Genomic DNA, 15,640 nt, shown 5'->3' on the forward strand with positions numbered 1-15,640 from the left:
CCATTTAATGCATTTAATTGCCAAATTACATTCAAAATGCAAATGCAAATATATCAATAAAATAAATTTAAAAATATATATAAATAAATAAATAAAAATACAAAAATCAATTTCACATTACTTTAAAAAAAGGTAAACAGTACAAACTAAAACGAAGGCATAAATCAAAATAATAGTAATAAAAATAAAAATAATACCTAAACATTGCATCTATGTCATGCAAATTAACTTTCAAGTTTCAGCCTAACTAAAGCTCAAGCATGACATAAGCCTTTACGGTCTTCTTGGAAGGCTTTGTGGCTTTTGTGAAAGGCAAAAATCAGTGGACAGGAAGGTAACTTGAACAAGAACAAGAGACCATACACAATTTCTAAACACATTTTTCTGCAACATGAAATTAGAGTTATTTGGAGAATAAACCCTCTTAAATGTCCCTTTACATACTGGTGTGTGTGTGTGTGTGTGTAAAACTAGTTTTTTTTCTAAAAGTGTGCATCATCTTTTGAGTCAAATTCTTACATTTAATCAGTCAATTAGAATAAAAGACATTTGGGCTGTTACCAAACAAATTATATCAGTATCAAAATTCATCTGTGCAATGCAGAGGAAACACAGAAGCTGCATGGGATCAATTTCCCACACAGAGGGACATGAATGCATTTAACCTGCAGTTACAAATTCATAAATAATATTTTGTTATTTAAAACATAAAACATTGAATACTGATATTTAAAATTATTTTTAAAAAGAAAAGATACTTTAAATGTCAAATTAAACCCGCCAGCAGGTGGCAGCAAATCACTGTTAAAATGTCATTGCAATTGAACAGAACGATTGATTAATTCAGGAACGAAACGCCATCATGTTGCACAGAGACGCAAAACAGCGCTGTGGCTGTGTTTGGAATTTTTTGTTGCCAAAATAAAGCAAAAACAGGCAATATAAGATTGCAGAGAGAACAGAGACTCGCGTTGCGCTTTAAGTGAATTATTCATTCCAGAATTGTACCCTTAGGGCAAGTTATTTATTTTTCATTGGCTCAAGTAAAAAAATATAGATGTGAATCATTACCCAAAATTTTTTTAATTGGATGAATGAAACATTTTTTTCAGTGTACAAATGCTCAGTAAACAAGTTGAGATGGAATTCAGATGAGCTCTTCTCCACCTGCCACATCTCATATATCACCTTAAAAAGTCCATCAATGGATCTTGTTAGCCGTTAACCGGTCAAAGCTCCTCGATGTACTACTAAGAACCAAATGTCCTGAAATGACACCGTTTAAGAGTGTTTGTCATTTGTCAAAGTCCTGCATAAAAATGCCACTGTTCTTGACTGAATCTGTTATCACATGTTGTAGAAGTTGGCCACTGTGTGCTGGAAAAGAGGCCTCAACCAGCACCAAAAATCATAATGAAAGTGTGTGGTGTACTGATTGAGTACTCATGGTGTCATGAGTACTGAATTAATCACCGCAAACATCATGGTTCAAGATCAACCACCTTGAGCCGCAGCGGTTTACCTTGATACGGTCCTAACACAGAGCTTCCCTCTGTTATCTCTTTTCACTGGCCTTGTGCGACAGAGTAAAACCTGGCTTATGCTTGATGTGATAATACAAACAAGAAGGTGAGTGATTTAATGAACTAAAAAACTTGAGCTGTATATTTTCTGCTCATGGTTACCTGTTGTTTCAGCAAACAGAGCAGCGCCTCTCAGTTCTGCTTGGCAGCTACAGTGGTTCTCAACAGAATACGAAACAACACTCAGTTCCTCTAAACAAATACTCAAACTCAGTGTGCAGTTCTCCTAGTCCCCAATCTGTCATGTTAAGACTGTCCTCCAATTAAATTGAACTGTGCAGTGACATTGATGGCTCACCAGAGGTCTGTGCAAAAGATACAGGGAGAAACACACACACACAGACAAACACCTTCATGTTTGTTCCTCAGTGGATTGAACTTCCCCTCCACTAAAGAGAGGACTAAAAAAAGACCACAGAGAAAGAGGAAGCAGAAGGAATGCACTCAGATGACCGCAGCCTGACCTGAAAACACTTCTGCAAACTCTGATGCTTTAAAGAGTCCTAGGGGTAGTTTGTGTGTTAATGCTTCTGTGAGTGCTTTTAATTTTTTATTTATACAAACACTTATAAAACTTAAATTTGTTTATCTGTCAATATATGTGTGTGTGTGTGTGTGTGTGTGTGTGTGTGTGTGTAAATGTTCTTAATGCAAAAATATAAGTGTGCCTTCATCTTTCGATATACGTCACTTAAAATTTCAAAAGTGATATATAAATAATAAACAGTCTATAAATCCATAACGACCAGGGTTGATCAACAAATTCAGAAAAACTGCTTCACAAAAGTTGTGGTTATAATCTAAATAAGTACATAAATTTTTACTATCCTCCTTTCCAGACAGTTAATACAATCAGTCAAAAACAACAACCGGTAAATACCACTGTTTGATTCAGTGCAAACAAGACAAAGCTTCTTTTCCTTCGTCTATTTCTGCTGTGACACTGACAGTGACTGTGGCAACACACTTGCAAACTACTGAACCTCAACTTGTTCAAGAGAATCTTGTGAAAGCTGTCAAGATCATGTCCAAGTCATATTTCACCAATAAATCTAAAGGAGGAAACAGGAAATTCTATTCTCTTGAAAAAATGAAGCACATTTGAAGACCTAATAAAAAAATTTAAAAACTCATTACTGCAATGCAATAAATACACTATATTACTGAACTGCAAATATGAAGAAAATACTGTAATCAATTTACTTTAGCAATCAAAATGAAAGAGATTCACTGTAGAATAGTTAGTATCTTGGTTACATACAAATGTGCAGATGAAAACGGCTGATTGAGGAAGTGCACTCCTCTGTGCTCGATAAACAACGCAATGCATTTAAAAATTTGAATACATTTGAATCTGTAAAATATAGACTTGAACGGACAATTTAAAATAGTAAAACTTATTATTATTTGTATTATTATACAAATTATATTTAAATACACAATATTTTTAGTTGATATTTCTTCAGGATTCTTGATGAAAAGAAAGTTCAAAAGAACGGCATTTATTTGAAATGAAAATCATAACATTTTAACTGCAACATTATAAATGCCTTTACTATGACATCAAATTAATGTCTTTGCTGAAAAAATATTTTTCTTACTGATCCAAACTTTCAACAGTAGTGTATATTTACATATAATATATATTTGCATTGCATTAACCATAGCTTTTTTTTTTTTTTTGCAGTAATAAGAATTTTGTGAACTGTCATGAAATAATGCCATAATACAAAAAAACATAATGGTCCAAGAACAAGGCTTTAGTTTCCTGTAACTCATAATTCCTTTTTCTTCACCTTTGATTTTGGGGTGACATGTGACCTGGACATGTTTTCTGAGAGATTTGCTAAAAAAAAACTTTTTAAAAACCCATTAAACTATAAACTCAAAACCTTGATCATTCTTTCACAGGGGGTGAATTCTGTCTAGGGGTGATTGGTCGTCTTGTAAAGTTTCTAGTATGTCAAACAGTCACACAGTTACTTCAGTTTCTTCTGTACAATCCTAATCTGAATAATCACTACAAAGAGGATGCTCACAAGTGCAACCCCAACCAACTTCCCCAACATGAGAAAACATGCAAAACCAGAGACATCAAACAAGTAGAGCAAAAGTGAGGTGAAAATTTTGTGTATGTGTGAAAACGAGATCAGACAGAGCCAATTGAGAACCAGAGAAGGAGAGGGGGTGGGGGAGGGAGATGAAGTAAAAGTCAAGCAGTACCTTTTTTGGCGATCTCCATCTCCTCCTCCGTCCAGCGAGACGTCTCTCCAGCTTCAACTGCGCCTGTAGCGACACACACCGTCAGTGTCAGTGAGTAAAAACTCGAGCAGCGCTACACGACATGGCTCATCTCACACCCTCCCTTTCTATCCGTTTACACTCGGGCGCTGCGGAGACCTCCACCCTCCTCCAGACCTTCCCTCCCTCCCACAGTCTCTCTCTCTCCGTCCTCAACCGCTTTCTGTCCTTTGCCCCATTTACTGCTTTCCCTCCCTGGTGCTTACTGGACTCAACTATGCAGGCTCAACTCTCTCTTTCTCGCTCGGTCTCTAGGAGAGAGTCCAGTCAGCTGATCTCAAGCAGACAGTGGAGGAGTGCAGAAGCACCACCCTTCTGGGTCTAAGACCATCACACACACTCTCACTCACTCACTCACCCATATCATTAGGCAGTCTGTCTCATAACAGTAGCAGAGCTGAAGCGAGCAGTGCAACAACCCCTCCCTACGTAATTTCCACTCAAACTACAGCAAGAGCAAGAGAGAGAGAAAGACAGAGAGAGAGAGAGAGAAAGAGAAAGACAGCATGGTAGAGAAAGACAGCCTGTGCTCTCTTCTCCCGCCCACTCCGAGGGTCTCCTTGAAATTGACTAAACACTAAGACAGATTTAGCACAGTGTGAACCTCTGACATTTATGCAAGAGTGAGAGTGTGTCCCCCCGCAGTGTTTGGATGACTTGTGCGGCGAGTCTCTGCTAAAACTCTTCAAATAAACGTCTCTTTGGTGACCCACTAGACGCTGTTTGCGTTACCCCATGACCCCTGAGTGTGTGCGTGTTACGTTTATATGCTCGTAGTCCACTGCTTTGTCATGTTGATGGCGGTTTGGACATGGAATTGGTGCATTATGGCTCTTGAGCGCCGGTTTATAACTTTAAACTTACTTCAAAGACAGAGAAGATAAAAATCAAGCACAGACAAGATTTTTCAGGCGAGACAGGCAGAATCTCTTTGGGCCTACGAGGGCTTGAGGTTTAAAGGAAAAGTTCACCCAAAAATGAAAATTCTGTCATTAATTACTCACCCCGGCATGTCATTGAAACCCGTAAGACATCTTCAGAACACAAATAAAATTATTAATAAATTATTTTTGATGAAATCCGAGAGATTTCTGACCCTCCATAGACAGCAATGCAACTGACATGTTCAATGCCCAGAAAGGTAGTTAGGACAACATTAAAGTAGACCATGTGACATTAGTGGTTCAACCAAAATTTTATGAAGCTACGACCATACTTTTTGTGCGCAAAGAAAACAAAAATAACTTTATTCAACAATTCTTCTCCTCCTCATCCCATCCTCCGCCATTATTGAGAGTCCCACAACACATGTGCATGCTGCTGCTGATGAAGAACAAGCATGCACTGCGCCTTGTTTACAAGCAGAGGAATGCATGCACAGGAGGAGAAGAAATGTTGAATAAAGTCTTTATTCTTGTTTTCTTTGTGCACAAAAATGATTCTCGTACCTTCATAAAATTAAAGTTGAACCACTAGTCACACCGACTACTTTAATGATGTCCTTAATACCTTTCAGAGCCTTGAATGTGTCAGTTGCATTGCTGTCTATGCAGGGTCAGAAAGCTCTCGAAATTCATCAAGAATATCTTAATTTGTGTTCTGAAGATGAATGAAGGTCTTACAGGTCTGGAACATCATGAGGGTGAGTAATTACTCACAGATTTTTCATTTTTGGTTGAACTAACCCTTTTAACAGCTTTACTGGTCCATCAGATCATAATACAGAGGACGGAGGTCAGACTGGAGCCTGAAGTTTAGTCACCAGTTGTGTTTCAGCCTGTGGAGTACAGGCTGAAACACAACTGGTGACTAAACTTCAAGGTACAGCACGTTAATCAGCTACAATTTCTGACCTGGACGCTGTTCAGGGGTAAACGTAATGAACACTGTTTACAGAACAATGAGGTCTCTTAATTCATTTTAAAGTGGCACTAAAAGCTAAATGAAACAATCAGGCCGTTCTTTCATTCCCCTTTTCGCTCTAATCAAACTCCTCCTGAGACTCGCCGCGTTTACCTGAACAGCGAAAAGAGGGAACAAAAGAGTGCAAAGGGAATAAACAGTAAAATGAAGAGAAACCGTCTAGATGTCATGACGGCGAAAGAACAGAAGACAAGTATTGGTGATTTGTCAGCCTCAGGGATCAAATCCTCGGTGTTTCTGTACAGCAGCCCTGCGATCACGGTAACATTTGAATCAAACACCACTAACGCACACATATACCACGCTGCGGCCAGAGAAAGCAGCAAACTAGGTGACTTTTAGGCTTTGTAATGAGTTCACAGAGGAACCGCTCACAGACTGACCACACGATCAGCAGACAGACATCACAGCACAGATGCACCTTTTTGAGAGTTGACAAAGTGAGTGAGTGTGTTAATGTGAGAAGCTATTTGAACAGAAAGAGAGGGAAAGTATGTGAGGAAAAAGGTAGTCCTTACCTCGTGTCTCTGTGCTGGCTGTGGGAGAGAGTTTTGCTGGCTCTCGTGCCTGTTTCTGCACCGGCTCAGTTTTAGAGGGGGGTGTGGGCTCCGGCAGAACTAAGCAACACACAGAATAAACCATCATGACTTGGGCTCATTTGTGCTTACGTTTACGTGCCCTATCATTGGGAAGTTGAATGCATTATAAGCAAATCTGTTCGGACTAATCATTAAAAAAAGAAACATGAATCTCTAGTTCTCAGTTGTTCCCCAGTTGTTATTTTTTACATTTCAGTTTGTGAAACTGCTTGACTGAATGAAAATGAGTTAAGTTTATACAATAAGGTAAGATAAAAAATATATATATATTTTTTACTAATGTTTTTTCTGCTAGTTCTCAGAAACTCAAATTTTTACTTGCATGTTTACTGGCCCCATATTTTAATATCTTGTTTTGTGTGCCTTAAAAATGTATTTATAATTTTCATTTGATGTTCATTTTCTTTTATAATTTTTTTTTTCTTTCTTTTCTTTCATAAAATCATTTATCAGAACAATTGATTAGGTTTTTGATTTGCAAAAATTGCTCAAAAGTGACAGTAAAGATATTTAAAATTTTAGGTTTAAAATATTAATTTTTAAATTTGGTCACTATTTTAAGGTCCAATTCTCGCTACTAAAAAACCACTAACTATGACTTTTGCCTCAAACTCCTGATTTGCTGCTTATTAATAGTTAGTAAGATCATTGTTAAGTTTAGGTATTGGGTAGGATTAGGTAGGCCTGGGCGATAAAACGGTATCGATATTTATCGACGGTACACCTTCTTCAATATCGATAGAAAAAATGTTCAATATAGCGCACGATATAGGCACGTAGCCTACTATGAGTGACGCAGACAGCACACAAAAACACGAACACATGCTGAAATGAGTGCTGTTCCTGCCTGTGATGAGGAGATTGTGAATAAAGAATGAATATTAGTCGAATTTAAAATAAACATTTGCATTTGAATGTTAGGTGTGCATCAGGGAGCGTCATCAGTGGCGCACGAGATGCGGTGATAATGATGTAAGTGACGTTGTTGCAATTGAATGTTTTATTAGTCTAGCCCACGAGACGCGCCGCTGCTGCGTTATTCATTCAAAATATTAGAGAAATATAGAAGCTCAATGCGGAGAAGATCTTGATTAGGTGAAAACTGAAACCAAGCCATTCACACAGAACGCATATTCAGCGCATTTTTTAGACTGACAAAATTATGACTGCTGCACTCACATCTCACACAAGAGATGTATAGAAAGCCATGCAAAGTTAAAAGAGTTTAAACTGAGAAAACACGTCGTGAATTTGTGGTGGTTTATTCCTTTTCACTGCGTCTCATATGTTTTTAAATGCAATCTGTGTGAATGGCACTTCAAAAAATATTTGTTGTTTGTCTCAATAAATTGTGTTAATTATAAATACAGTGGTTAAATTTAAACCTTTTTTTCCATTGCTTTTTGTTTTAAAAAAGGTTATAAAAAATGTTAATAATTATCGATACCGAACGAACGATATGAAACATTATATCGTTGATAAAATTTTTAGCTATATCGCCCAGCCCTAAGATTAGGGATGTAGAATATGGTCCTGCAGAATATGTGCTTTATAAGTACTAATAAACAGCCAATATGTTAATGCTAATAACCAATTACTTAATAGTGAGCATTGGTCCCTATACTAAAGTGTTACTTAAATTTTTTTTAAACACTTCCATTTCATTTCTATTCATCAAAGAATGCAGACAAAAAGGAATTTACACAAATATTAAGCAGCACAACCGTTTTTAGAAAAGCTTATGTAAAATGAATGGCAATAATATTTAATGCAAACCAAATGTTTAAGCTTGCAAGGCATAAAAACACATGCTCAACAAATGTTACCTGGTTCAGGTGGCGGTGGAGGTGGTTCCTCTGCCACCACAGATGCAGCTTCATTATTGGCCATGGAGCGGGTGGTGATGCGGCCCTTACGACGTCCCTGGCTGTTGGCGGTCTTTCGGCCGCGTGGCGTGCTTTGCTCCTTACCCTCTTCTTCCTCTCCCTCACACTTCTCTTTATCTTTACTGATGTCCCTGCGGAGGCAAAGGCGAGGAATAAAGGCTCTCCTCCGCAATGAACTCAATTCAAACTAGGGCTGCACGATAAATCGCATGCGATATTTAACGCGCATCTTGTCAGTAAAGCCGGTTCTTTAATCAGCGGTAAATCTCCATCACGTGCGGGCTTTCACATGGAGCAGCATTAACTACACAGAGCCGTTGTTCACTGACAAGCTGCGCAAAATATGATCGTGGTTTTGCGCAGCTTGTCAGTGAACAACGGCTCTGTGTAGTTAATGCTGCTCCATGTGAAAGCCCGCACGTGATGGAGATTTACCGCTGATTACAGAATGGCTTTACTGACAAGATGTGCGTTAAATATCGCATGCGATTTATCGTGCAGCCCTAATTCAAACCTAGATATAAACAAATCTATTCAGATGGTCAGAGCGAGCAGAACACAGAGTTACGAATGCAGATACTGTGCGAGTTTCTCACCTGCTGATGTATTAGGTCTTTTGGAGTTTATCACAGAGCTTCCATAACATGAGCTCACACAGATCTCAAAACCACTTCTGTACTGTTTTGTGTGTTCACAGAAAAGTCAAAAATCCCAGTTTTTTTATAATTAATTCTACTTTTTAAGAAAACAAAAACATGGGACTTACTTAAAGTCCTCTTTTTCATCTTTCTCCTCCTCTTCCTTCTTCTCCTCGTCGTCCTCTTTCTTCTCTGATTTCTCTGATCTGTCCTCTTCGTTCTTGTCGTCTGTCTTGTCTTCCTGTGACGGCCGTGTTATCTGCTTTAAAAGGAAAAGAATCACAATAAAAGAAGCATTTAGACAGCCGACCTTTTCAAGAGCACAGACCTGTGACCAGGTTCACGTCACGGAAATAATCAGCAGTTCACCTTAAATTGTGTCAGCCCAGCTATGAAGAAAAAGTAATGCTTATGTATCATCAAACACCAAATGGGAAATATGTTGAAATATGAATCTAAAAAATATTTCATTAAAGTGAATATTTCAGTTACATTTATTAAGCTTGCCCTTCTTTGTTGCACATGCTTGCGCCATCTCTCTGTGAAGTTTTTTTTTTAAATCAATAGTGACTAGTTTGTGCTGTTAGAACAAGTTTTTATGTGAAATAAACTGGAAATATATATATTATACACACAAAATTTTGTGCAGATCATGTTATAAGAATGCCTTCTTGACTATAGTCAGACTGCCATTTCCTTAGTTTGGAAACTGTCAAACTTTTGGGAGGACCCGAGTTTTCTACATTTCACTGTTTGCCACTGTGACAGGGCCCACAAAATGGATCTCACTTCAGTTTAAAGCCAGACGGCAAACTGAAATGCATGCTCCAAATCATTCCTGCTCTGGACTGAATCAAACAAAATTCCTGTCTGGTTACTGATGATCTATCTCTGTCTCTTCCTTACTTTTTTCCATAAAACAACATTTCAAACACATTCAATCATCACATCCCTTCAGGCCTACTTTCCTAACAAGGAAAGTAAAAAGCATTGCAATTCTACCATTTTTCATATGACATAACAACAGAAATTTAAAAAACAAATCTGAAAAATGAAGTCAGATTCACTGTGCAAACTAGTTGGGACTGAATTACCTACAAGAACAAAGTAACCTGGCCTTGCTAGTTCTTAGAAATGTAGCTTTCCGTGCTCAATGGTGCTAATATTTTTTTGCCTTTCGAAACCTTATCTGATCCTCAGTGTGACGATAAGCACAGAACTCTTAAGATCTGATACATATGGCAGAAACGCATAATGTCGGTCGAAGGGTAAAATATGCATGATTGGCATGACTGGAATGGCCAAACATCTAAACATGCACAGCATACAATGATGTTAACATATGTGATGAATACCAGGACATAGATGTCATCAACAGAAAGAAAGGACCAAGAAGAGGTGGAAAAATATGAAGAGAGAAGAGGCAGATGAACAAGTGAGAGAAAAGCTAAACAGAGCAAGTACTGGCCAATCAGAACAAAGTCCTGTAGGTGGTGCCCACATGAACAGAGACTTGGGAAACACCATCCACACACACAAAACACAATGAGCCCAATGTTTTATGCTGTTAGTGTAAGTTTAAAGAGTTTAAAAAGTGTCTCTCATAGCAGCAGAAGTCAGGAGTAAAATCTTTCTCCAATGTTCATGAACATGCATAAACAAACATGTACCACAGATCTGATCTGTAGATCTTTGTATCTACAGTCACACATTTGATACAATAAATGCAAGTCAATGACATGCACTACTGTTCAAAAATGTAGGGTTGGGTAAGATTTTTTCAGAATTTTCAGAATTCAGAAATTAAAAACATTCTCATTACAGAAGAGATGTATTCAAGTCACAGTATGAATTGCATTTTTCATGTAATTTTTTAATAAATTAATTTGACAAAGAATATTATGTTATTGAACCATATTTATCCAACAGGTGCAAACAACATTATACAGCATCAATAAAGTTGATTCTGTACTGCAAAATATCTGAAGGCCAGCGTAGTCAGTGCAGAAACGAGATGTTTCACTTCCATTTAAACTTTCAAAACCATCTAAGCTTCACAAGAAATCAATAGAGAAGTATTAGGAAATTAAGTTTGCAATTTGAGTTTACTTGACAGCCTTCCAAACATGAGATCTTGTTATTAAGGTTATCAGCATCTGCAAAGCAGGTGACGTTATAGTTTTTTTTAAACAGGAGGAAGGGGGCTGGGTCAGTTCACACTGATGTACATTCACACAAATGTAGGTTACTCATAAAAAACAAGGTAAACAAAGCAAAATTATCTAAATACTAAATATTCAGGTTTCAAATGTGAACATAGTCACCTTCTAGAGCAGCGTTTCATATGCAGGCTTACAGTCAGACAATTAAGTGAAAATGTAAGTGCATGTAAATGTAAAACGAAAATGTAAGGCCTCCTTTAGACTAACATTAGCCTAAGTTCAGGACTACAGTTGGTGAAGAGGGTCTTTTTTCCTTCATTTGATGAGGGAGCCAGTGTGCTAACGGCCCAAGGTCCTTTATCATGGTTGCTGGCGCGGACAGAGGAACTGGAGCCCCTCCTCCTGCTCGGTCTGTTCCACGAAAGAGAAGCAAAGCATTGGAACAAGCAGGGCTCAGCCAACACAAACAAGCTGCGCAGCTGCCAGATAGGACCAAAAAAAAAAAAAAAAAGTCAGAACCTCTGCCACAGAGACATAGAACAAATAAGGGGGAAGGAAGGGAAACTGAGATAATTCAGGTCAAAACTAAAATAAAAATGACAAAGGGGCCAACACATGAAAGACATATAGCAAGCATGGAGCGGACGCAAGATCGATCATTCATTCTCTAGGCTGAAGGGCAGGAGGAGGATGTGCTTGTTCCAGTGCTCTCTTCCAGTTATAGCACATCGACAAACTGACACATGGATCACAATAAAAGCCCATTTCTGCCATTCAAAGCTCAGTTTACAATGACTTTGCTTCCCATCTAAAGACTTTCTTTACAGGCCAAGTCTTTTTTTTGTTTTGTTTGACAGTTTATATGGGAATGATGATTTACTTCATTATAAACCTATAAACAAAGCTGTGTTGTTATCGTTAAAAAAAAATTTAACTGAAATTAAACTGAAATTCAGTGATGTTGCTTTAGCTAAAAAATATTTAAGTTGATCTACTAAAATGACTAAAACTGATAACTAACAAAACAACTAGTGCTGTCAAAATTAACGCAGACGATTAATTTTTTCACTTTAACAGCGTTAAAAAATATTTAACGCAGTTAACGCAGGGGCAGAGCTAGTTTTGGCCACCCCACTCACAACTGCTTCCTCGGTCTCTTTTTCCTTGACAAGAATTTCGTTTATTTAGACGCAGAATGGGACACTTTTCAGATGCACACTCTACTTCGCCTCAGCGACAGGTGTCAAGCGAGCATGGAAACAGTACAGGTGACGAGGCAGCTTCAGTAGAACATCAGTAAACTGTGGTCAGATGAGATGTTACTAGGCTGATATTTTCCCACTCTTTTTGGCCGATAGCAGATATATTTCCTTTTGTTTGGAAACAACACCAAGTCTCTCCTGTGTGGAAATTATAAGCAAATTATTTTTAATTTTGGTTAGTTTTTAACAAGAACTTATTACTGAACTTATAATGACAGTACACTGAAGCTTTGAAAATAACTATAAATAAACTATATATCAATCGCTGCATTTTTTTTCAGAAAGATGCAGTAGTAACCTTAACATTTTATTTTAAGATTTAACATTTGTAGATGGTCTAAAGCAAAAGAGTTGTAAAAATCCAGAAAATCTTTTAGAGCTCATAATGTGTTTAAAATATATAACATATTACACATTAATGAATAAATCAGTATATATAAAATTATTTAATTTACAAATGATTGTTTTATTATTCGTGTAAGCTATAGCTTCTGACCTTTAAATCAAAACATACTCATGATTTTATGACATCAATTACTGCGTTATTTAATCAGAAACACAGTCTAAATGTTATTTGTGTATTTTACTGTCATTTTATTAGAAGTAGACCAACAGCGCCCCCTACGGAATTAAAACTCCTTACCGAACGAGCATTAGGACCCGGGGGAGGCTGCGGCTGGATGTGCTATTACTAGGGATGGGCGATACCCCTTATTTTGTTTTCGATCGTATCGTATCGATACCGATTCGATACTTCTGCACTAAACTTTTAAATTATGAAATTCATTAAATTATTAAATTACTAAGAGTAAAATGGGTAATGAAAACCACTTAACTTTGTTTAAAACGCATTTTAACCCGTTTAATCCCAAATTTTTCCCAGACATGAAAATATCCAAATGATGCGTCATTAGTAACCCTTTGAAATAATCAATAATTTTTATTTTTTAAATAATATTATGAATGAACCGTCTTGTTGTTATATCTAACATTTTTGCTCAGAGAGCACAGAGATGATATCAAATAAGTAAAGCTAACGTCAGCAGCCATGGCACTGGACGAGCAATCGTTATTATAATCCAAATGGGCAAACAGTCTAAATTATTATGCAAGTTGACTCGAGATACAAAAAATGCAAAACTGCAAAGTCGCATTTGTCATCCGTCACCGTGACAGCAAGTGGACTTTTGAAACTGGAATAATGAGTGGATTACGCATTTCAATTGGCAAGAGAGGAATAACACGGATGGAACTTTCTTGGCAAGGAGGATTGTGTGCATCACAGTCAGGTACAAGGGAGAAGGCTTCTTACATTAGGTAAGACAAAAAGTGTAATTTTCGCAACTTGTTTATCGACTTGTTAATAGCAATTTGCTGTGGAATATGTGCCGATCGGGTCCAGTCGGGTCTGTGTCTTCCCGCCGGGTTCGGGTCCATCTTTCAAATAATTGACGGTCCGCGTCGGTTCCGGGTAGTACATTTTTGACATTTCTCGGTTCTGCACGGGCCCGGGTCCAACTTTCAAAATAATAGACTGGTCCGGGTTGGTTCAGTGTAGCACATTTACGGGTCTCTTCGGTTCGGGTACGAATTTTTGGACCCGTGTAGACCTCTAGTTTACTCTATCATACACCAAAGGCATCATTCTGTACAGTACGTGCATACTATAATAGTATAATATTAAAATAACACTGGTATAGAGTAGCTTCTGTTCATGTGCTATTTGAGGAATCAAGTCCTGATGAAAAGGCAAGATTTTATTCATTCATGTGCTCACTGTTTCACTGTGGAAATGAACAGGTTTACACAAAGCAGAAGGAGGTAATCTTCTTTGACCAATATTACTTTAACCCTCAGAGTGTTACTTCAACATTTACTTAAACCCTATAGCTGTTTAAAGCCATTATTTCACTAATTTAAAAAAAACTATACAACAGCAACTCACAAATCAACAATTTTGGCTGGACCACATTTACAATTAGAATCTGCAAGCATGCCACAAGAAGTCACACAACATGGTCACTGCTTTCTTACGTCATTGCTAACTGTTTGGGATCAAATACAGAAAATACATTCTAAATTATTTTGTAATTGTAAAAGTATTGATGTAGCTTAACGAAACTTTATAGTGTGTAAGAGCTCTGAGATGAAAATACTGGTGTTTCAGCCTTCTAGCATGCAGATGGCTCTTTATAAAAGGTAAACATGCATCTAAAAAGTTTCAGGTAATATACCGGGTGTCAGTTATGCCTAGTTCACACTACAGGATTTTAAGCCCGATTTGCAAGTTAACGAGCTCGCTGACAAGTTGGGCTGTGATCGGGGGAAAATCAGCAGGTGATCGGCGCTCGGCAATCTTTGTGTGTGAACTACACGACGACGCATCAAAGAGGCTCACTGACGTGTCGCCAACACCTCGCCGACGGCAAACAAATATCTAGCATGCCAAATATCTGGACCGGTCGGCCGACTCGACATCATGTGGTGTCAGGTGTCGTCACAAGCTACAGCCAATGAGAGAGCAAGGCATGGGTTGAGGTCACCGGAGGAAAAACAACAGCAGCAACATGGCTTAAAGAAAAGTTTGGACACAATAAATGGAGCAAAATCTTTCATCGAGCAAACAGCTTGCAGTACTAATTTCTTCCCGACATCCATTTTCAAATAAACAACTCCTGTTTCACGTGTTGTTTCACGTCATTCCCGTTCCAATTCTCATGTGTGTTTGTGACAAAATGTGGTTTCTAGAGTCGTTGGGTGACAGAGCTGTTGTCAGCTTGTGTAGTGTGTAAACCCCGATTGCGCATCATTTACATAGAGTCACGTAGTGTGAACACCACAACGACTTAAAGACAGACAATCAAGTCATGTAGTCTGAACAGCACAGCGATCTGCCGACGTTTAAAGTTCTGTAGCGTGAACTTAGCATTAGGTGTAAAAATATGCCAGGATCAGAAAAAGAGGGTGGATCTCCTAAAGGTAGGGAAATGATACAACATTTTTTAAAATCGATTACTTTGTGAGTCGACAAATCGGTCTTTAGGAAGAATGTAATTAGGCTGGTTTAGGATTCATAGGGACATTTTCTTAAGACACCTTGTTTTCAAAAACAGCTGAAGCACAATGGAAAAGAACAGAATGCGGGATATCCTGAATGTGAAGGAACACGCACCAGGGTTTTTATAACCAGTTACTAACAACACTTGCACACATACAACAGCTTATTAAAGGCTGCATGACTGGAAATATTAAATGTTTACACAAGCTATATTAACAGACAGGATTT

General features: G+C 37.9%; 1 protein-coding gene across 1 annotated transcript in view; it reads right to left on the reverse strand.

Moving 5' to 3' along the window:
• Nucleotides 1-15,640, reverse strand: part of LOC107746860 (nuclear receptor corepressor 1-like) — an 87,813-nt gene that overhangs the window by 39,385 nt on the left and 32,788 nt on the right. The window contains exons 14-17 of the mRNA XM_016561189.1: nucleotides 9,059-9,189; nucleotides 8,233-8,423; nucleotides 6,326-6,424; nucleotides 3,807-3,869 (exon numbers count right to left, since the gene is read on the reverse strand). Of these exons, the coding sequence (XP_016416675.1) occupies nucleotides 3,807-3,869; nucleotides 6,326-6,424; nucleotides 8,233-8,423; nucleotides 9,059-9,189 (484 nt within the window). The remainder of the gene's footprint in view (nucleotides 1-3,806; nucleotides 3,870-6,325; nucleotides 6,425-8,232; nucleotides 8,424-9,058; nucleotides 9,190-15,640) is intronic.

Source organism: Sinocyclocheilus rhinocerous, unplaced genomic scaffold, assembly GCF_001515625.1.
Source record: "Sinocyclocheilus rhinocerous isolate Xijiao unplaced genomic scaffold, SAMN03320098_v1.1 scaffold468, whole genome shotgun sequence".
NCBI lineage: Eukaryota > Metazoa > Chordata > Actinopteri > Cypriniformes > Cyprinidae > Sinocyclocheilus > Sinocyclocheilus rhinocerous.